The 21,590-nt window shown below is 47.0% G+C and overlaps 1 protein-coding gene across 4 annotated transcripts in view; it reads left to right on the top strand.

The window, feature by feature from the left end:
* The first annotated feature begins 11,158 nt into the window (after positions 1-11,158).
* HS6ST2 (heparan sulfate 6-O-sulfotransferase 2) overlaps positions 11,159-21,590 on the top strand; it is a 387,013-nt gene continuing 376,581 nt past the window's right edge. For 2 of the 4 annotated variants that reach the window (XM_053580636.1, XM_053580633.1), the window contains exons 1-3: positions 11,159-11,270; positions 11,989-12,682; positions 13,522-14,040. In XM_053580636.1, coding sequence (XP_053436611.1) covers positions 12,255-12,682; positions 13,522-14,040 — 947 coding nt within the window. In that variant the 5' untranslated portion in view covers positions 11,159-11,270; positions 11,989-12,254. Of the gene's footprint in view, positions 11,271-11,988; positions 12,683-13,521; positions 14,041-21,590 lie in introns of those variants that run through there. The other 2 variants (XM_053580634.1, XM_053580635.1) reach the window with 1 other exon arrangement.

The following is a 21,590-nucleotide window of genomic DNA, read 5'->3' as shown; positions in this document are numbered from 1 at the left end:
GCCGCCCAGGATACTTTCATATAATATTCATGGGACTGCCTTTTGGGGGGCAATATGTCAGTATCTATCACCCTTGGTAATAGCACTTCTATTTCCAGATAGGCTGGGTTCTTTTGTGGTAACAAAAAACTCCAAAATTTTAGTGCTTTGTAACAAAAAAAGTTTATTTCTTCTTAAATCTATGTGTACATATATTCCCCAAAGTCCTTTTCATGAGATCACTATTCATAATAGCCCAGAACTTTAAATTAGGACAATTCCCATCAATGAATAAACTGTGGTATATTCACACAGTGGAATACTTCACAGCAATGGGAATGGATGAACTATAACCTCTCACAGTAGGAGTGGCTCTCATAACGTTGAGTAAAAGAAGCCAGACATAAAACAGTAAATACTGTATGTGGATGGCCCTCCAAGATTCCACAGCCCTGGAATCTTACCCATACCTTCTTCCAGTTATTCAATCACACACTAATCCTGGTACTGGTGTAAAGGAATTTTGCAGATGTAATACAAGTCCCAAATCACTTCCCTTAAGACAGGGAGATTTTTCCAAGTGGGCTATACCTAATCACACGAGTTCCTTCTTGGGCTGCCTGCAGAAGAGGAAGTCAGAGAGTTGAAGCCTGCGAGAGACTGACACAAGAGAAGTTCTCTGTTGCTAGCTTGAAAGCAGAAGAGGCCTTGTGACAAGAAGTCTGGGTAGCTCCTAGCTACTGAGAGGGACTCCCGGTCTACAGCCAGCAAGAAAATGGAGACCTCAGTTCTGTAACTGCAAGGAAATGAATAATGCCAACAACCAGTCTGCTTGGAAGAGGATTCTCGGCCCCAGATGAGATTACATACAGCCCCGTCTGACACCTTCAGTTGAACCCTGCAAGGCCCTTCAATGGGAATCTAGCCGCAGTGTGCCTGGATTTTTGACCTATAGAGACTGAGATAGTAGACCTGTGTTGTTTTAAGCCACGGAGTTTGTAGTAATTTGTTACACAGCAATATAAAACTAATGCACTCTGCCATTCAATTTATTATAAAGTACAAAAGCAGGCAAAACAAATCTATGCTGATATAAATCAGAATAGTGGTCACTGTTGGGGGTTTATTGACTGGAAAGGGATACAACAATGGCTTTTAAAGTGATGGTAATCAATCTTTCTTTCTTTCTCTCTCTCTTTCTTCCTCCCTTCCTCCCTCCCTCCCTCCCTTCCTTCCTTCCTGCTTTCTTTTTTTGAGACAGAGTCTCACTTTGTCGCCCTCAGTAGAGTGCTTTGACGTCACAGCTCACAGCAACCCCCAGCTGTAGGGCTTAGGCGATTCTCATGCCTCAGCCTCCTGAGCAGCTGGGACTACAGGTGCCTGCCACAATGCCTGGCTAATTTTTCTATTTTATTTATTTATTTATTTTGGAGTTAGAGTCTTACTCTGTCATCCTGGTTAGAGTGCCATGGTGTCCGCTTATGTCACAGCAACCTCAAACTCCTGGGCTTCAGCAATCCTCTTGCTTCTTCAGCCTTCCTGGGTAGCTGGGAGGCGCCCACCACCACGCCTGGCTAGTTTTTCTATTTTTGGTAGAGACAGGTTCAGACTCTTGCTTAGGCTGATCTCAAACTCCTGAGCTCAGATAATTCATCCACCTCGGCTTTCCAGAGTGCTAAGATTACAAGTGTGAGTCACTGTGCCGGGACCAGAAGTAATTCTTGTTTAGAGTGGATGTAGACATTCACTCAGGACTTTGTTTTTTTTTTTTTTTTGTAGAGACAGAGTTTCACTTTATGGCCCTAGGTAGAGTGCTATGGCATCGCATAGCTCACAGCAACCTCCAACTCCTGGGCTTAAGCAATTCTCTTGCCTCAGCCTCCCAAGTAGCTGGGACTACAGGCGCCTGCCACAACACCCAGCTATTTTTTTTGTTGTTGTTGTAGTTCTGCCGGGGCTGGGTTTGAACCTGCCACCCTCGGTATATGGGGCCGGCACCTTACCGACTGAGCCACAGGTGCCGCCCCTCACTCAGGACTTTGATTTGAAGGACACTAAGAAAGTCCCAGACATCTCTCTGCCTTGTTCAATAATAGCAACTATTGGGTGGCACCTGTGGCTCAAAGGAGTAGGGTGCCAGTCCCATATGCGGGAGGTGGCAGGTTCAAACCCAGGCCCAGCCAAAAACTGCAAAAAAAAAAAAGTAACTATCATTAGCTGGACACCTATACTCTTGTAAGGTCCTGTAAAAGGCCTTTTACACACATATCTCTAGTTTTTTTTTTTTTTTTGGCCGGGGCTGGGTTTGAACCCACCACCTCCAGCATATGGGACCGGCGCCCTACTCCTTGAACCACAGGCGCCGCCTATATCTCTAGTTTTTTAAGCATACCTTAAGAGATAGCTGATTAAACTCATCCCATTATATAGAGGAGGAAACTGAGGTACTGATAGGCCAAGTATTTGTCTAAGGCCACGCAGCTAATATGGAGCAGGACTGAGATTCAGATCCTGGTCTGACTCTAGAGTGTGCTGCTGCCATTATACTTGCCTGCTCCTCTAATGGTCTTAGTGATTCTTAGACTGGTATAAATGATTCATTTATTCATTATAAACTGAGCTTCAGAGAAGGGAACCATCTGAGTCCTTTGGTGGACCTGAGTGTTCCTCAGGTTGCTTTCTTTCACTTACAGGCGTTGCAGGGCGCCTCCAGGCATATAGTGAAGTCCGGGAGAGTGGAATTACTATAGAAAGAAGGATGCTGTATCCCTGAAAGGGTGAACTTTAGCAGTTCTCAGAGTTCCCCCGGGGGTGACTGGCTGCTCGGGGTTACCCAGTCTCCCTCTGGGGGCTCTGCCCGGCCTAGCTTTAAGCTGCAGGTTTTATTATGTGAATTTCATCTTGCTCTCAATATGATCCCTCCTGCAGAGACTATATTAATAACCTTGGTGCAAACACTGTAGACATGGAAAGTGAAATCCAATCCCTGCCCAGGAGATTCCAATCCTCAAGACCTAAGAGCCAAGCTATCCATCGAATTGCAAAAGACTTAGACTGGAGGCAGCTGACTGGAGCCTGGACTTGCCTCGGAATTCACTGAATACCAGGGAGTGAGCCTGAGACCTGACCGGTGGGCAGGCTTTGCTAAGGCACTCAGGTTACTGAGATAAAAGAGCAGCCTGTGGCATTGACCAAGACACTTTGGAGTAGATTCCAGAGAAGAGAAAGGCAGGAGTAAGGACTGCCTCACAGCACTGTATTTCTCTGACTTTTGGGGCATTCTTATGTTCTTTTACATGAAGAATGGTTTGTAAGAGCAACCTGACCTCATCATTTCTGACTACTTTCTAGGTTATGAGTTTGTGTGTGTGTGTGTGTGGGGAGTGCTGGCGAATTTCAGCTTGAATCTCCTACTCTCAGTTTGACTGAGTATTAGTCTACTAAGCAGTGTTATAATGGAGCACAAAGGGGATTTGGAAAACAAAATAATGACTTTCTGGTGACTTTTCTATATCTATTTATTTATTTATAGATAGAGTCTCATTTTCTTGGCCAGGCTAGAGTGCTGTGGCATCAGCCCAGCTCACAGCAACCTCAAACTGCTGGGTTCAAGCGATCCTCCTGCCTCAGCCTTCCCAGTAGCTAGGACTGCAAGCACCCACCACAATGCCTGGCTAGTTTTTTTCTATTTTTAGTAGAGACAGGGTCTTGCTGTTGCTCAGGCTGGTCTTGAACTCTTGAGCTCAAGGGATCCTCTCACTTTGGCCTCCCAGACTGCTAGGATTACAGGTATGAGCCACCACGCCTGACCTCTGGTGAATCTGTATATGATAACTAATCTCCTCATCATTTGATGAAATCTATGTGATCTATTAAATTTTTCATGAAACTAATAGTTAGTGAAAATAATTTTCAGTTGATAGCAAGCCTAAAATATCTCTGTTTAGGATGTTGTGATATGAACATTTAATGTGGATGATAAATCATATCTAGCTATATTTCCAGACTGTAGCAAAAAAAAGGAAAAAAAAAGTCTGTCCTGCATTCTGGACTTGCAATTGTCCTGGTAAATTACTGTTGTTACTTTGTTACTGCTGAAAGTTGTTCATTTGGTAATTTGTTATCTGGCTGTGTTCCAGAAGACTCTGGAACATCAAATGTCAGATTCTTCCTTGACTTGCTGCCAAACTGCTGGTAAGATAGGGAACTATGGAAACCTCTGGGTGAAATGCAGAGTGGCTTCTCTTTCACTTAAACTGTGTCTGTCCTTGTCCCTTTTCTCCCAGCTTAAAGCAGCTTATTGACTTGGTCTAAAAAATCAACTGTTTGTTCTACAACTGGGTTGTGGATGTTGACACAGACTGTACTGTGCTTGTGAGGCCACACACTGCTCTCTTGATGAAAGACCCTACAATGTCATGCTCTTGGCGCCACAGGCAGAGGATGAGATTTGTAGTTGGGGAGAGCTAGGACACTTTTTATACAACCTCATGAACAAGGAAAGTATGACTGGGTGAAATGAGCACACAGAAAAGGATCAAAACAGTTTCTGTTAACAATATTTCCTTTTGGGATCAAGATTAAAAAAAAGAAAAACGGGTATGGGGTGGATTGATAGCTCATCCGAGACCTCCCAATGTTTGCACTGTAGCCTTCTCTGACCACACAGGCCCCTGTGGACCATCCTCTGAGTGTCACTATATTAGAGCTAGTGTCACAGATTTGTCATCCTCTGAGAATGTGGACTAGTCTCTATTGATGACACTGAAGTACTCAGTAGGATATAGTTGGTGGAAAGAAGACAACATTTTTTTTTAGTCATAAATTGGCAAGTAAAGAGGAACAAACTAACATCTCTTGAACACCTACTGTGTCTCAGATCCTTTGTGAGGTGCCTTGGGCATTACCTGATGTTGATGTGTGTGCTTGAGGGGATTAAGGGAGTGGTCAGCAGTGGCAACTGCATACAAGTTGTGTGCCCTTGGTCAAGTTCCTTCAGTCCTCTGAGACTCAATTTCTTCATATATAAAGTAAAGACAATGACAGCTGCCTTGAAGAATTATTGTGAAGGTCCAGTCAATGTCTGTGAAAGTATTTGGTAAACTGTTAAGCCCTAGGCCAAATATTATTGTTATTGGGCTCTATGGGGATTTTTTTTAATGAAGAAGCCAAAGTTTTAGCCTTCCAGAAAGTTATTGCTTAGTAGAGTGGTATTGCTTGTGACATTTCCAAAAAATAACAGTGTCAGATAACGGGGGTGACATCCCAAGGTTGTGTATGTATTGAATAGTCCATTCAGCAAGGTCATGATCTCCGCTTCTCTCTTTACTAATGTCAGATTTTGGGCCCTCTATCTCCTTCAGTGTCCTAAGATCACGTGCACGCACATGCACATGCACACACGCCACAATTCCTCTCTGTGTGGTTCTCCTGCCTGGGATGAGGACGACCTAAGTCTCTTGATATTCCATGGTGGGACAGGATGTTTCATATTCTCTAGCTTATGCCTTACACCCTGGAGCTGGATGAGGGTCATAGGGGCATCAGTTATTACCAGCTATGGAATTAGACAGATTTGGGTTCAAATCCTAGCTTTGTAATTCCTAGCTGTGTGGCTATAATGCTGACCCCCAATTTATTCACTTGTAAAATAAATAGAACAGAAGTAACAATCTCATTAGATTGCTGAGCATGTTCACTGAGATAGTGCATGTTAAGGGTTTAGTAAAGTGTTTGGCACATTATAGACAGTCAGTATGGGAGCTATTTCTAGCATTATTTGTTAAGCATCTTGAGGTCAACCTATAGGAGGCATCACTATGGCCAGCCATCCCTGATCAATGTGCAGATCATTCGAACTGGCACCCTGGGCAGCATGTCAACCCCTTGCTCCCCACCCCTCTACCCCCATTGGATTTTAACCCTTCAATGAGGGTTAAATCTACCAACATTTTGTCTCTTCTCATGGGAAGTCTTCTGCTTCAGCTAAATCTTGTGCAAGATGATATCTATTAAGGCAACTTTCTTCAGTGGACATGAATGTTCAAAGTGGCTTTTACCAGGTTCATTTCCCTCCACTGCTCTAATGCTGTAGATTTCTGCATTTTAATGCCATTTTGTGAAACGTGGATTTTGAAAATATGTATAAAAAGCAAAGTTTTTTTTCCCCCAGGTTTTACTATAGAGCCCGGTTTAGGGCTTTAGTAGTCTCTGGTCTGGCTCTCTCTTATTAAAAATTAGTTTTCATTTAGTCTATAATAAATATGGCTATTCTAAACTATTTTCTTTTCCTGGATTTTCCTTTTTTTTTTTTTTTTATTTTTATTTTTGGCCGGGGCTGGGCTTGAACCCGCCACCTCTGGCATATGGGACCGGCGCCCTACCCGTTGAGCCACAGGCGCCGCCCCCTGGATTTTCCTTATAAGGCATTTCCTTTCAAGCCCACTTGAGTGACAAAAAAAAATCTTTTTCCTGGGAGCAACTTCAGTCTTAAAGCCTGCCTCTTCCAAATCCTTCAAGTTGGCCTGGAGATAAGACTTTAGACTCTTTTATTATTGAAAACTAAAATTCCCATGGAGACCAGATGGGCAAGGGGCAATGGGTGTGTTCCTCTCTTGCTGAGATCCCAGGAAGTGAAAATAAGTGGGAGACTGTGAGCTAGACAAGGCCATTCGTGTTTTTATCATTGCCATTATTAAAACCTACCTTGGACTTCTGTGTCAGCTGGAGGTCAGTTCCCAACATGAGGTTTTTTTCCAATCTTTCACCTTTAACTTTATAAACCATCCAAGTCAGTAGAGGCCCAGAAGGCCTATTTTCAAGCTTCTGTCTTATTCATGTGATCTGAGAACGTTGGCTCCTCATTTAAGTCCTTCTCCTGCTTTTGTGACTCAGTGACTAGCTGGAGGGTCATTTTTGCTTGTGCTTTATGACAACCAGAGAGAGTGGTGTCTCTCCCCAACTCTTCCCATTAGCTAGCATAGCTTAGATCACAGAAAGCTCCTGCTAGCAGGGGCTTCCGGGCCAACTAATGCAGCCTCTCATTTTATCAAGGTCAGTAGCTAAATCCCAGTGACATCAAGTGACTCACCCAGGGTCACACAATGAGCTAGAGTCAGAACTGGGACTCAAATGCGGTTTCTTGGCATCCAGCTTGGTGCTCTTTCTACTCAGCCACTGTGCACTGGTGCTGCCAGCCTGGGGCTCAGCTGACTGACTGGCTTGCCCAGCTCTGGCTCCTGCAGGATGAATGTGTGTGAAACTGGCCTTGTTTTATAATCCAAACTGCTGTGGTTTGACCAGCTGCTCAAATTGAAACCCCTCCGGCCAGATCAACCATTAACCGTTGGAGTGAATGGAGCTGCAAATTAGTGTCAAGAGTTTAGAATGGAACTGGCCCTGCAAGCTCTCCCTCCTCTTCACTTACCTGTAACTCTCTACCTCAGCTCCCCAAGCATCTCCTCTGCTGTCCTGATTTCTCTGCTTCATGGTGTCCCATGGGAGGGACCATTCATTGGGGTTAAGCCCTGCTTTCTTCCTCCTCTCTTGATGTCTCTCGGAAGGGGTCACGTGTATATGTCCCACTCCTCAATGTGACTGAGGGAATCAGAGGCTTTCTTCCTCCACGGGACACCAGCCAGGAAAGCACTGGAGAGGCATGGAGGGAGGGTGAGGAAAGACTGCAGGTAAAGAAATAGAGGAGTAGGGCAAAGCCAGCCTAGGCCACAATTAGGCCTGTGGCCAGCCACCTGTCATTAAGTATGTGTATGTGACTACTGTAAAAAATATAACAAAGATCTCAAATCAAAGATATTCAGAGTCAAAAGGGAAGAAAGTCCAACATTTACTGAAGGTCTGCTTTTCCATGAACAAGTCTAAGTGCTCCCAGTAGATTATTTGAGTTAACTGGCAGGACAACCCAGTGAGGTGGTCATCATTAGCCCCATTTTCATGGATGAGAAAATTAAGGCTTTGAGGGAGCTCACCGAGCCCTGATTAAATCCCAGGGCAATATGCTCTTCAAAGCTATGCTTTCTTTTCTTTATAAAAGCTCATTTGAGATTAGATTCCTCTTTACCCCTAAACCAGCTTTTTTTTTTTTTTTTTGTAGAGACAGAGTCTCACTTTATGGTCCTCGGTAGAATGCCGTGGCCTCACACAGCTCACAGCAACCTCCAACTCCTGGGCTTAAGTGATTCTCTTGCCTCAGCCTCCCGAGTAGCTGGGACTACAGGCGCCCACCACAATGCCCGGCTATTTTTTGGTTGCAGTTCGGCCAGGGCCGGGCTTGAACCCGCCACCCTCGGTATATGGGGCCAGCGCCCTACCGACTGAGCCACAGCTGCCGCCCCTTAAACCAGCTTTTTGGAGGTACCTGGTCAGCCTCTTTTCTAAGAGTGGAAACTGAGGGACAAAGAATTGAGGTGATTGTTCCAGGAGCAGAGAGTCTGGGCTGCTGCCCATGGTTGCTAGGCTTTGACTTATCATAGCTTTAAAAGCCCTGCATGAATTGACTCTTCTATTCACTGTCAGTGAGATGTGGGAATCTTACTGTTAGTGAAATGGTGGGAATCTCACATCAGGAGAGGTGTGGACATTTGGCTGCACGTTCAGAGGATAGGTCCACCATGAACTCCATTACAGTGTTCATATTGCCTTTAGAGCACACATTTAGCATCCACAGCACCCTGGAATTATCTGCCCTTTAAAATTCCTTGATACCCACGTTTTGTAAGGCTGGATGAATAAAAGTCAGTGTTTGGTGGGTGGGGGGAAGCAGGTGACTATTGACAGTGATGTATGCAACACACCCAACCTGTTTATAATATTAAAGCTTGGATTGCAGGACAGTGTTTTCATTAAGTGCCACTGTTCATTCCGTTTGGAGAGACACATTAAAACAGAAATGAATCAACTCAGTACTTCACATGCCTTCAATCTTTCTGACAAAATTGCTTATTATTGAGAGTGTGAATGTTTTCAAAAAATTAGAGACAGCTGGAAAGAGGGTTGACAAGAATGCGCAGGATGAGGGGAAAGTGTAGTTCTATGCTCTCTCTAAAGAGCGTCACACTTCCTTAAATATTAAGTTTCCACTATTTTTGTTCTCATTTGAACAGGAGATTCTGCTGTCACCCTTGTATTACAGGCCCAGAACAATCCCAGCTGCTGCTGGCCTGGTGTGATCCAATGATATGAATGCCATGGAATGCACCAGCCAGGCCTGAGGCTTCTCCCTAGAGTGAGGCCCCGAGTGTTTGGCAGCACATTGGCCCTTGAAGGAGACAAGCATGTGATTTGGAATGTCATGTCAGGAAAGTTGCCCTTTGAATCACATCATCAACCTTGCTGTCATACAAATAGAGAAAGTGAGCCCCCAAGAGCAAGCACACGGCTTCCTCATAGTCATATAGAGTCTCATTAATATCAGAATCAAGACATGGGCCGGGGTCTCTGGACTCCCTGGCAGGTGTCTCTCGCGTTTGTCTCAGACAACAGCAACAAAACACATGTTTGGAAGTGCATGTTTAGTTAGTATGCAAGCCAGGCTGACCTGTAGGCTTCCAGAATCATCAACCTTTTGTTGGAAAACACGGAAAGACAGTTCTGGGAATATAATGAAAATCATACCATACTGTAGAGACAACCAGAGGCCATGCCCAGACTGCAGAATTCTCACCTTCCAAGTACTGAATCTGAAATATATACACACAGCAACTCAGGTTGATCTAAGACACAGGGAGATGGGAAACCAAAGACCTGACAATTCAGCCAGTTTTTTTCCTCTTTGGTCTATGCCCCCAATTTCTACCCCCAAAAGCCAAAATCTGAAGCATCAGGGCCTTTATTATTCATTTCCTCAGAGGAACCAAGCTCCTGAGTCGGGGGGTGGGGCTAGCTCAGAACTGCAAGAGCCCTCCTGAACATCTGCTAAGACCTGGACCTGGCCTCAGCAGAACTGTGGCTCTGGAGGCAAATTTAGAAAGGCTTACTTACTTCTCAGTAGGGAGCCCCTTCAATCCTGGTGGGATCTTCTGAGATTTCTGGGAATCCTGGTATATTCCACCCAACACAAGACAGTTTTCATCCTTTTTCAGGAGCCTAGATATATGAATTCTACCATGAGAGAGTCATTTCTTTGTTCTTCACAGCATAATGGGAGGTGGAAGAAGGGTTTATAAATGCAAACCCCACCAAGGAGCTGTTGTACATACTTACACGAGCTTGTTAGTGACATTAGATTTGCCCCTTTTGCTCTGCAAATACTCACCTGACTGGTCATTTCTCTTACAGTCAGACTGTGCATGTGTGTGCGTGTGTGCCTGAACACATGATCCTTTTCACAACGCAAGTGAGCAAATCTCCATTTTTCCCTGTACTGTTTACCACCTCCTCCTGCCCTCTACCCAAAGCACTTTCTTGGGTTCCAATCCCACTAATGCTTCTTAGAGTAGTAGAAACTCCTGTGTTAGTAGCAGAGGGCTTGAATGTGTGACCCACCTGTTTCAGAAGTATTTGTCTAGGCCATTACCGCATAATGATGGTAATGGCAGGGGACCTTTATGTGGCACCAGGAGAGAGCCACCTACTGAGCAGGCTAAAGAGGCTGGCTGTGGTAGGTGGCCAAGAAGGCAGCAGAAGCAACTGGTGAGCCGAGATCCTGGACCACCACCATAGTTTTCCACTCCCTGGGTTCACATTCTTACCTTACCTGCCCTCAAGGGGGAGTGGCCTAGTTCCGTCAGCTTGGGGACAGCAGGGGAGCTCATGGGGAAGCTGAGAGGTCCGCCTTGTAAGCTGCTGCATCTGGCTCCTTAGCACAAGTTCATTGGTTTCTAGAATGTTCCCTGGAACCTGAGGACGGCAATGGTTGGATTACCAGAAATGCAGGATTCCCCAAATGTCCATTGTCTCTTAGGCCTGTAGCTGGACAAAGGGGTCCTCACTGACCCCAGTAGGCTTGAGGGCACAAAGCAGTCCAGCTAGGGCTGAGGATTGTGAAGGGAGGTAAGGGTAGGGGGCACAGCTGTGGAATTGCCTGAGAAGGGCTCCTTCTTTATTTGGCCTGTAACTCAGTACATCTGAGCTCAGAGCAGCAGCTACACTGTTTCATGTTTGGAGTTGCCTAAAGGTTTCTACATTTCATTCTCACAGTGACTCAGATATTCAAAATGGAGGACAGTATTAGTTCTATCTTACAGATGAGAAAACTGAGGCTTGGGAGGGGCAAGTGATTATCCCAGAGCTGCTCAGCCAGGAAGTGACAGATTTCCCAGGACTCCCAGACCAAGGTATGGCTTGTCGCTTCATGGCATACAGAGGATAACAGAAAAGGGGTGGAGCAGAGCTCAGCAAGGGAGATATGGTCTTGGGAGGGACCTGCCCTCAGCCCCAGGATTCAGATCAGGGTCCCTATCCCTCAGTTCCCTATCCCTCAGTGGCTCCAGAGCCAACAGCACTGCTGCCACCTTCCACATCAATGGGACTGGAGTGAGTGCACACTCAAGTCACAGAAACACCAGTGATCAGATGGGGATGGTCTGTGTCCTGAGTTCCCAGGGTCCCTTTCTTGAAAGGACATCCATTCTTGTTAATCCCTGCATCCCTGGTCCTATAGACCAGAAAAGTCTTTTGAACGTGGGTGTGAGGAAGGTCTGTAGCTATTAGAGGAAGTAGGTGGACGGTGCCTAGTTCCCTGGGTTCAAATCCTCTGGGCTCTGCTGTGTAACCTTGGGCATAACCCTACCCCTCCCTGGGCCTCAGTTTCCTCATGTGTTACATCACTTTGAATGACATGGTTTCATTCTGATGTAGTGTTTAGTCATGTATCCATCCATTCCATAAACCTTATGGGAGTGAAGCCTTCCTGCAGGCGCCGGGCTCGGTGCAGGGGATTCGGCAAAGAGAGAAGAGTAACAGCTTGTCTGTGCTCTGAAAAAGCGCAGATTCCCATTCTGTAATTCTTTTTGGTCATGCTATTTTTTTTTTCATGCTGACTTACCTTTTCAGAAAATGCCCCCACTTCCGTTGGAGAATGGAAATTGCCAAAGAGAGAGGGAAGAGGTCCAATTTGCGCCTTTGCTATTTTAGGCGAGGTTGAAATTACGAACCAAAGTGGAATGATGCGCTCACTGTAGTGACCTGCGTTCTCTAAGACAGGAGAAAACCCGAGTCCTCTGCTTGTGAAGTGGCTCGAGCACTTGGGCGTGAGGCGTTATTATATAAATTCAAGCTCGCTCCTGATTCTTAGTACCCTGAGTTGCCTGAAGGGGGGAATGGCACTGCCTGCGTGTGCAGTCCGGGCGCTCGGGCAGCCGCTGCAACCGGAGCGAGGAGCGCCCGCCCGCACCACCTGTCCCCGCCGGCATTCCAGAGTAGAGGCTGAATTGGCTGGGAGCCGGACCGGGTTGGTCGCCGCCTCAGTCAGCCCGGGTCCTCCTAGGGGTGTGTCTCACGGATTCCCCTCCCGGCCGCTCCTGGACGAGCCCCTAAAGGCGTCTTCCTCCCTGGCGGGAGCCTCGCGCGTCCCGCTCTTCGCGCTGTTGTCCCGAGGCCGCCGCAGGCGGATGCACGACCTCAGGCGACGCTGGGACCTGGGCTCCCTCTGCCGGGCCCTGCTCACTCGGGGCCTGGCCGCCCTGGGCCACTCGGTGAAGCACGTGCTCAGTGCGATCTTCTCCAAGATTTTCAGCCCCCTGGCCAGGTACGTTCTAGGCGAAAGCCGGGATCGCGCTCCCGGGTCAGGGTGCGCAGGGGCAGAGCGGGGAAGGAAGGCAGCCGCAAGGGGAGGGAAGGATGCAAAGTTCCAGCTGGTCAGTGGTGGCCGGGCTCCGGACTCCGGAGAGGCGCGGCGCGCTTTGGTCACGCTGCGGCTTTCTCGCCGCTGTTCTGTGGGCACCGGCAGCACAGCGTCTCCGCTTGCAAGTCGGGCTGCCGGCGGGCTCCTTTCCCCAGGGGAACTCGTAACGCCCGGCTTGGAGCACACTCGAAACGGCCTCCGGGTGGGCAACGGAGTGCGGGCAAGAACAGGGCTTCTGGGCATATCGGGAGAAAGCCCGTGAATCGGGCTGGCAGTGGCGTGCGCGCCAAGGGGGCCGGGGGCAGAAGAGCCGGGGAGAGTCCGGTGGTCGAAGTGGGATGGGGATGGGAACCACCCAGAGCGGCGCGAGACGAGCGGGGGCCCTGACACGGGGCGTAAGTTGAGGAGTGGGGCGACGGGGCCGGGAGCGGTCCGGTAGGTATGGAACCCCGTGAAGGGGCTACGGGGAGCTCGGGCAAGCTCCGGCTGGGGGAGGGGGCAGGCGGCCAGCGGGAAGGAGTCGGGGTGGGGGTGTGTGCGGCAGAAGCCACAGCGCTGAGCCTGCCGGGAAGGAAGGAAGCGGGGAAGGACGCCGCCGCCGCCGCGGCCGCGGTGGAGTACTCGGTGCGGAGAGGAGGGGGAAAGGGGCGCAACGGTGGCGCTAAGGGGTTGGGGCGGTGCGGGGGCACTGCGAGCGCGGGCTGAATTGCGGGATTGACGTAACGAGCTTGGGTTTCCCTCAGCGTCGGGAACATGGATGAGAAATCCAACAAGCTGCTGCTGGCTTTGGTGATGCTCTTCCTATTTGCCGTGATCATCCTCCAGTACGTGTGCCCCGGTACAGAATGCCAGCTCCTCCGCCTGCAGGCGTTCAGCTCCCCGGTGCCGGACCCGTACCGCTCGGAGGATGAGAGCTCCGCCAAGTTCGTGCCCCGCTACAATTTCACCCGTGGCGACCTTCTGCGCAAGGTAGACTTCGACATCAAGGGCGATGACCTGATAGTGTTCCTGCACATCCAGAAGACCGGGGGCACCACTTTCGGCCGCCACCTGGTGCGCAACATCCAGCTGGAGCAGCCGTGCGAGTGCCGCGTGGGTCAGAAGAAATGCACTTGTCACCGGCCGGGTAAACGGGAGACCTGGCTCTTCTCCAGGTTCTCCACAGGCTGGAGCTGCGGGTTGCACGCCGACTGGACCGAGCTCACCAGCTGCGTGCCCGCGGTGGTAGACGGCAAACGCGACGCCAGGCTGAGACCGTCCAGGTGAGTGCGCGCCTGCAGCCGAGCGGGGCGTTGGAGCTGACCAGGGCCTAGGCGGGCAGAGGGCCAGGAATGGGGGTCGGCGGTTTCCGGGGACCCAGTGCGCTCCTTCGCGACCCCGCAGTTGCGCCCTGGTTGGGCAGGCGCCAGACGCCCTGGCGCGCACGTTCGTCGGGCGGTGGGGGCCTCAGGAATCCTTTCTGCCCCATCCCGGGACGGTCAGTCTGTCTGTCAGCAGATTGGGTTGCGCGGTGGTTAGGAGTGCATGAATGGGAAGCGGCCGGGCAGGCCGAGCGAGCGCCCCCGCTGGCCGCCGCCGGACAGAGCACCGCACTCAGACTCCGCTCTGTAGAGCTCCAAAGAATCGCGCTCCGCGGGCTGCGTCCCTGGGTCCCTTCTCTCCTCTCCTCTGCATTCCAGTTCCGATGCCTCCTTTCCACACTCTCTTCCTCCTTTCTGCGCCTGCATTCTCTTCCTTTTTTTGTTTTAAAGCTTCTTCTATTTGCCTTCCCCCCCTCTCTTTCCCTCCTGTACTCCAGATCTCTTGGTTGCTGGCGGTTTCCTTCTCTGTCTTTGCTTCTCACTCTTTCTGTCCTACCCTTTCTGCTTCTCTCTTCCTGCCTGACTTTTATTGCTTCTCTCTTTTAGCCCCTCTGGCTGTGCTCTCCCCGGGGCGACCTCTCCGCCGCTGTTTGCAGACACCCAGGGAGAGCTTCTGGTTTCCAGGCTCGCTCCTCTCACTACTGGCTGCACGTGATGTATCCGAGGTGCTCTGGGAGTGTGAGGGGCACCCCGCGGGCCGAGGGGCGGTCTGGGACGCTTCCCAGGACCCCCCTTCGCTCTCCCCTTCAGCTATAAAGAGCCTGCCCTGATACACAAAAAGAACCTGAGCCCCAGCGTGCGGCGCCGCCAGCTCAGTTTCTGGGAGCCTGGGGCTGGTGTGGAAAAAGTTGATTTATGAATAGACCGTAGCCAGAAGTTGAGACTTTTTCCTCCCTCCAGCCACAGTGTCCAGTTGCTGGAGGTCATGGAGTGCTTTAAAGAGGGCCACGGGAGTGCAGTAGGGTGCAGGTGCCAGGGCTATTGCTTAACCAGTGTCACCCAAACAAATCTGGACTTGGGCAGGGAGTCCAGGGAGTAGATACTGTGAGTCAAATTGCCAGGAGCCTCTGGACTGGTGTCTTTGGGTGGGCAAGGCCATGGCCATGCTCCCCACCTCCCCATTTGGGTGACTACAAGGGCCCTTAAGGCTACTGCTGCAGAGTCTGGTTTCCTGCTGGACCCTATCCTGCCACCACCCATAGGGACACTGAGTGTCTTGGACAAGGGGCACTTTAAGCAGACGGAGCTCTTAGAGCTCTCTGACTTTCTGGTGGCTATTAAGGTTTTGAAGAAACCTCACCCTAGCCTTTTCTCCTCACCTCTCCTTTCCTCAGTTGTCAGTGTCCTCTCTCAAATGCTGAATTTTTTGGCAGTATCTGTCAAACTTTTATTTCCTTTCCAGCACTAACAGATTTTTTTTTCATCCCAAGAAAAATCTTAGCCCCAGGAAGGTGACTGTCGCAATCTCTTACGAGAACTGTGTAACTCATTGTCACAACAAGATTCTGGTGTTTAAGAAGTTTCCAGACAATTTGGCAATATTGAAAATAATTTCTCATGCTGACAGAGCTTGTTGGTGTAGTGGAGGTGGTAATATTAAAAAACATCTTCAGGGGAAAAGTAGAATTCCATAGCCACAGTTGTGGCAAAAAGAGTGAAAACAAGGTCTTGATCACCATGGAAGTCATAGCCTTGTCTGAATTTCCACAGGGCTTGTATGTCCATAACAATTTTTTTGAACATGTAGGTCAGTGTGTGACATCTATAAACACACATTATTAATGTGGTCTAGATTATCTATTCGGTACCCCCTGGCAGATTCCTTTGGACACTCTCCATAAGATAATGAGGACCCCCCCAAGCCTCTTAGGTTATCCCAAGTTGAAGGAAAATGATTAGAAATGAAATGGAATTTTCTGGGGTATTAAAAGGGTGATACTACAGTGCCATCTAGTCTAATCAAAGAAGAAACACGTTTTCAAAAGTCAGAGTTATTAGATTTTACAGTATTTGCTAAAATGAAATAAAATTTGCTAAGAAACGCATTGTCACCACAAGGGCACCTTTTTATTTCATTCATCCCTGCCCACCTGCAGAAATATATATTTGAAAGAATAGCCATAGCCTGAGGGTTCTAGAATTTCCCTGGATGTTGACAGATCCCTGCTTCCAGGACAAGTTCTGTGAGTTCTGATGATCTGTAAGAGCTAAGGCACAGTGGGATGTGAGAGTGAGAGTGTGTGTGTGTGAGTACGTATGTGTGTGTGGGAGGTGAACATTTAGAGGTAAAGGCAGCTGTACTGGCAGTGATTTGTGAGGGTAAGGAGCTGGTGTCTGGTGATGAGAGCATCTGCCTTTGGAGGCCCTTTGTTAGAGCCACTCCGTGCTAGCTGCTTGCCTGTGTACTGTGCTAAGATGAGGGGAACACCAGCTCCGCCTGTCTAGCCTGGGAGTTCAGACACCTGGGCCTTAGTTCTAGGCCAGACACGAACCAGCTGTGTGACCTTGGACCAGAGCCTCTGTGGAGAGTGTGCTCCAGTTTATGATGAGATTTAATGTTTCTGATCTCTGGCATTTCTCTGTAAACTTGCTCTGTCTTTGGCAGGAAGGCAGAATGGACAAAAGTATCCCCATTTATCAGATGAGAGTGATGAACAGAGAATGAAGGACTTCCCCAAGGTCATTGAACTCTTTAGTGGCGCAGCAGGAATCTTAATTCAATTCAGTCTCACTCCACCACCTTTGCTCTGTTGACTGCACCTTGACAAACAAGCATTTTTTGCAAAATCACAATGAAGTATATCAAGTCAGTAATTACCAGAGTGAATAATTAATAAATGTTAGCTGATGTTGTTATCACCCAGGTCATTACTATCATCAGCAATTTTACACATGTGAGTTTGGGTGAGTGGTTGGGCCAGGGTTCCCAAATCCACTGGGAGAGGAACAGATTTCTACATCCTCGGGGCTTTATGCTCACCAGGAGCAGGTCTTGGGGCTAGCTTGCAGAAGGGCCTCTCGTTGCCATGTTCGGGATTCCTGCGAAGTTTGGATGAGTATCAACTGGGACAGGAACCACCTCTTGACTTGCAGCCATTCATTCATCCACATTAGAGGGGGCATAAGAGGCTGTTGTGGCTGTAAGCCAAGACCCTGAATCCTGCTCCTAGTGCTACATTTGAGATGCTTCCCTGCCTCCGCTGATGGTAAAGTGCTTGGGTGATATATAACTGCTAACAGAAACTAACATGATCCTGTGATTATGCTGCCTGGAGTGGAGAGAGAGAGAGAGAGAGAGAGAGAGAGAGAGAGAGAGAGAAAATGAACAAACATGCTTGGCTGGCAAAAGGCTCAAGTTGTTTATTAAAAATAATATTTCTTTAAAAATATTAGGAATTGCATTTCATCCATCTGTCTGCCAATATGTTGTTTGGGGTCAGAGCAGGGTCCTGCTCATTTTAGAGTTTCTGAGACCATTTTTGAAAATGTGTCAAAACATTATTGTTCACCAGCTGTTTAAAGTCCTGAAATCTGCAGGCTTTTGTCAGGCCAAATTCCCTCTGTTTGTAGCCAACTCTAGTGTGCCATTTGTTCTGTGGGAGGAATTCAGAGTTGGGCCCAAAGAAACTGCACTAGCCCCCGGTCTTCTCTAGGTCTGTGGCTGTACAAACCAAAGAATCTGATCATGTTCACGTTCCATTCTAGACTTTTAGCGTCTCTAAATGTTTCAGCAGTCATCCAGCAGAGTAATTAATTGTCATATAAAATCTAGTAGGCTATCATTGGCAGGAAAGGACTAAAAGGTATTTGTTTAAATGGAGAAAAGCTTTTTTTATGCCACTCTTGCTTTTTTTAATGTGGTAAAAGCTTTCTTTCCTTTCCGTTTCTTTTTCAAAGGTGGCTCTATTTTGAAAGAGCTAGAACTATAGAGTGCATGTGCCTGATCATGGCTCGCATGCCCACACTCCCACTCCTTCCCTTTCTTGATTTTGCAGTGAGGCAGGAGGATACAACAGGCTGGTGGTATGGGACGAGGCCGCAAGTAAAGCAGTGCTGGCCGTGTAGTTCATCAGGCTGTAGGCTGTTGGGCTTTCCACTGCACTGAGCTGAGGATGCATTTCTTCAGCCATCTTTGATGAGACCTGTCGTACCATCTCACCTATTTCAGAGAAGAGGGGGAAAATCTACCATGATAAGTTCTGTAGAACAGGCTCGGCACCCATAGCTCAGTGGAGACGGTGCCAGCCACATACACCAGGGCTGGCGAGTTCGAGCCCGGCCTGGGCCTACTAAACAACAATGATAACTACAATAAAGAAAAGAAATAAAAAAATCTGTAGAACGGCAGTTATCTTTGCATCTGTAGAAAGTTAGCATCTTTGCATAGATGGGAAACCTGTTTATTGTTGGAGTTATGACAAAGCTCTTAAGTTCGCAGATCGTGTAAAAGGCTACTCACAATTCTCTCTTAATAATAATCTTAGATTAGTGCTGTGATGTGGAGATTAGAATGCTAGTGCTTGTCTTTTATGGCTATCAGTCATCAACTGACATAGTATAAAATGACATTAGAAGAATAGTCACCCCTTTTTGTCTGTCATTCATTAAATAAGATTTTGTGAAATTGCCCCATTGTATTCCAGAAAAGACACCATCGTCTTTGCTCTCCTAGAGCTTTCTGTTGAACAGGATAGGATAATTTGGTATTTTAGATATTTAATTCCTGTTTTTTTTTTTTTGGGAGACAGAGTCTCACTTTTTGGCCCTCAGTAGAGTGCTGTGGCATCGTAGCTCACAATAACCTCCAATGCTTGGGCTCATGTGATACTGTTGCCTCGGTTTTTTATTTTTAGTAGAGACAGGGTCTCACTCTTGCTCAGGCAGGTCTTGAACTCCTAACCTCAAGCCATTGGCCTGCCTTGGCCTCCCAGAGTGCTAGGATTACAGGCATGAGCCACCATGCCCAGCCTGAATATTTAATTTCAAAGGTGGATTTTGTTTGAAAACAATTTGAAAATTAATAATGTCTTTTAAATGTCACACATTTACCAGAATATATTAAAAAATAGAGAAAAGTTCATCCGTTATATTGTAGTTTAGATCTAATTAGCAAACCCAGTAGATTAACTATTATGTCCCCGGCATGATGCTAGCAGTTGGGGGAGATTAGAACCCATATAAAGCCAAAAAAGCCAAGGATACTATCTTCATCCTGAAGTCCATGAATATCATCAGCATGTGTAGAAATGTGCAGAGTAGATAGGTGGTGGGTAAAGAACCTTGGATTTTGGGAAAGTCATTTCTCCTTCCTTGGCCTCAGTGTCTCCTCTGTAAAATGGGAAATTTGAACGAGATTCTTTCTAAGGTAAGGAACAGATCAGAAAAAGAAGAGATTCCTTTGAAAAGGGTTCTGGGAAAAAGTGAGTTGTATTTAGAAGAAAGGAGGCATTGTGGGTGGGTGTTGTATCCTAGTGGTGTTATGAGGTCCAGCAGCCTCATCTAGCTGGGCTTGGCCAGAAGTGAGAAGATTCATACTTGGAGGAGTGACAATTAGGGAAGCCGGCGGGATGAGGCTCTCGCTGAGGAGCATAAGCCGGCTGAGGAGAGTTTGCATGGCAATAAGGTGGTTGAACCCTAGGGGGTTCCTGGATGGAAAGAATGTAAACAAATCACAGAATTAACTGAAGGCTGGAGTCTAGTTAAAGCTGTCTGCCTGATTTCTAGTCTGGAGTGGAGGTGGTACCATTGACCAAAATGAAGATGCTGAGAATGGGGTCTAGTTTGTTCTGGGAGGGTATCAAAGAGTCATGGACTGGTCCCTGTTGTCTAGGCTTCTAGTGCACAGGCTTGTAATGAGGTTTGAACTGGGGCTCTGGCGTAGGTTAGGGCTTAGTTGTATATAGTACACGTGGGAATCTGTGAACCCAGTTAATCTGAATTTGTAATTGGCTTTATTATTTAAATGATAGCTGTAATTCCCATGTAGGAAGGAAAAGGATGTGTGAATAGAGGAAAAGATTGACAGTTACAATTATATAAAAAATGAGGAATGGTCATTTGTCCAAAAAAAAAAAAAAGCCAAAAATGAAAAGTCATGTGTCGAACTGGTGAAAATATGCACAGCAATTGCAACAAAGAGCTGAACTCTTTACACCACAGAGAACTCCTATGAATTGATTAGAGACCAGAGAATGACAACATGGAACTCACAGCTAGTTTGCAGACATAGAAAAACTGTTTAGTCTTTCTGATACTAAAGAAATGCACACTGAAACATTTAAACAAAGGATACTTTCTTTGCCTCTCTAATCCTGATTAAAAAAAACAACAAAACAAGACAAAAACCAACATACATCACCACCAAACAAAAAATGTTAGTAGCCAGTGCTGACAAGAGGGTAGTAAATACCATAGGACTCATGTATGCGTGGTGGGAATGTACATTTAAGTGATCTTTTTGGAAATAAATTAGACAATACAAACACAAAACATTAAAAATATGTACTTCTTTGGCCCATAATTTCCTTTTTGGAATTTTGCTGAAAAACATAATCTTACACATACTTTACATGTATGTACTCTATTTATTCATTTATTCAACAAATATTTACTGAATATCTGCTGTCATTGTGCTGGGGGCACCATGAAGAAACAGGAAGATGTGACCTTTGTTTTCATGGAGCGGTAAAGATAGACGTGAAACACATTATAAATTACTTGAAATTGTGAGACATGCCATGGGAGAAAAGTAAAGGACGCTATGAGAACATAAGCTAGGAGGCTAACTGGGGTTATTATAAGTGCAACAAATTGGAGACAATCGGAACATCCATATAGCAGAGAATTATTCAAGACATCTCAGTACATCCACTTGAAGGATTATTACAAAACCATTTAAACATCAACTTACAGGCTGGGCACTGTGGCTCATGCCTGTATTTCTAGCACTCCAGGAGGCTGAGGTGGATGGATTGCTTGAGCTCAGGAGTTCAAGACCAGCCCGAACAAGAGTAAGACACTGTCTCTCTTAAAAAAAAAAAATAGTCAGGCTTTGTGGCAGGTGCCTGCAGTCCCAGCTGCTCAGGAGGCTGAGGCAAGAGGATCTCTTGAGCATAAGAGTTTGAGGTTGCTGTGAGCTATGATGCCACTGCACTCTACCCAGGGTGACAGAGTGAGACTCTGTTCTCAAAAAAAAAAAAGTACTTTTACAGAGTTTCAGAAATTGCTAGTGATTTAAGGTTAAATGAGGCAGAAAATTATGGACACAGTATGACTACACTATGCTAAAGAAAGAAGAGAATGAGAACGGGAGTGAGAATCACCCCAGCCTTCTCAACTGTAAGCATAAAAGACAGAGAGGGGAAGAAAAAAATACCAGGATATTAATGGACCAATTAGTGATTTATTTTCTGTTTCTGCTTTTCTGAAGGTTTTGAATTTCCTTTATGAGT

The sequence above is a fragment of the Nycticebus coucang genome, chromosome X, assembly GCF_027406575.1.
Source record: "Nycticebus coucang isolate mNycCou1 chromosome X, mNycCou1.pri, whole genome shotgun sequence".
NCBI lineage: Eukaryota > Metazoa > Chordata > Mammalia > Primates > Lorisidae > Nycticebus > Nycticebus coucang.
This window is presented reverse-complemented; position numbering and strand designations above follow the sequence as displayed.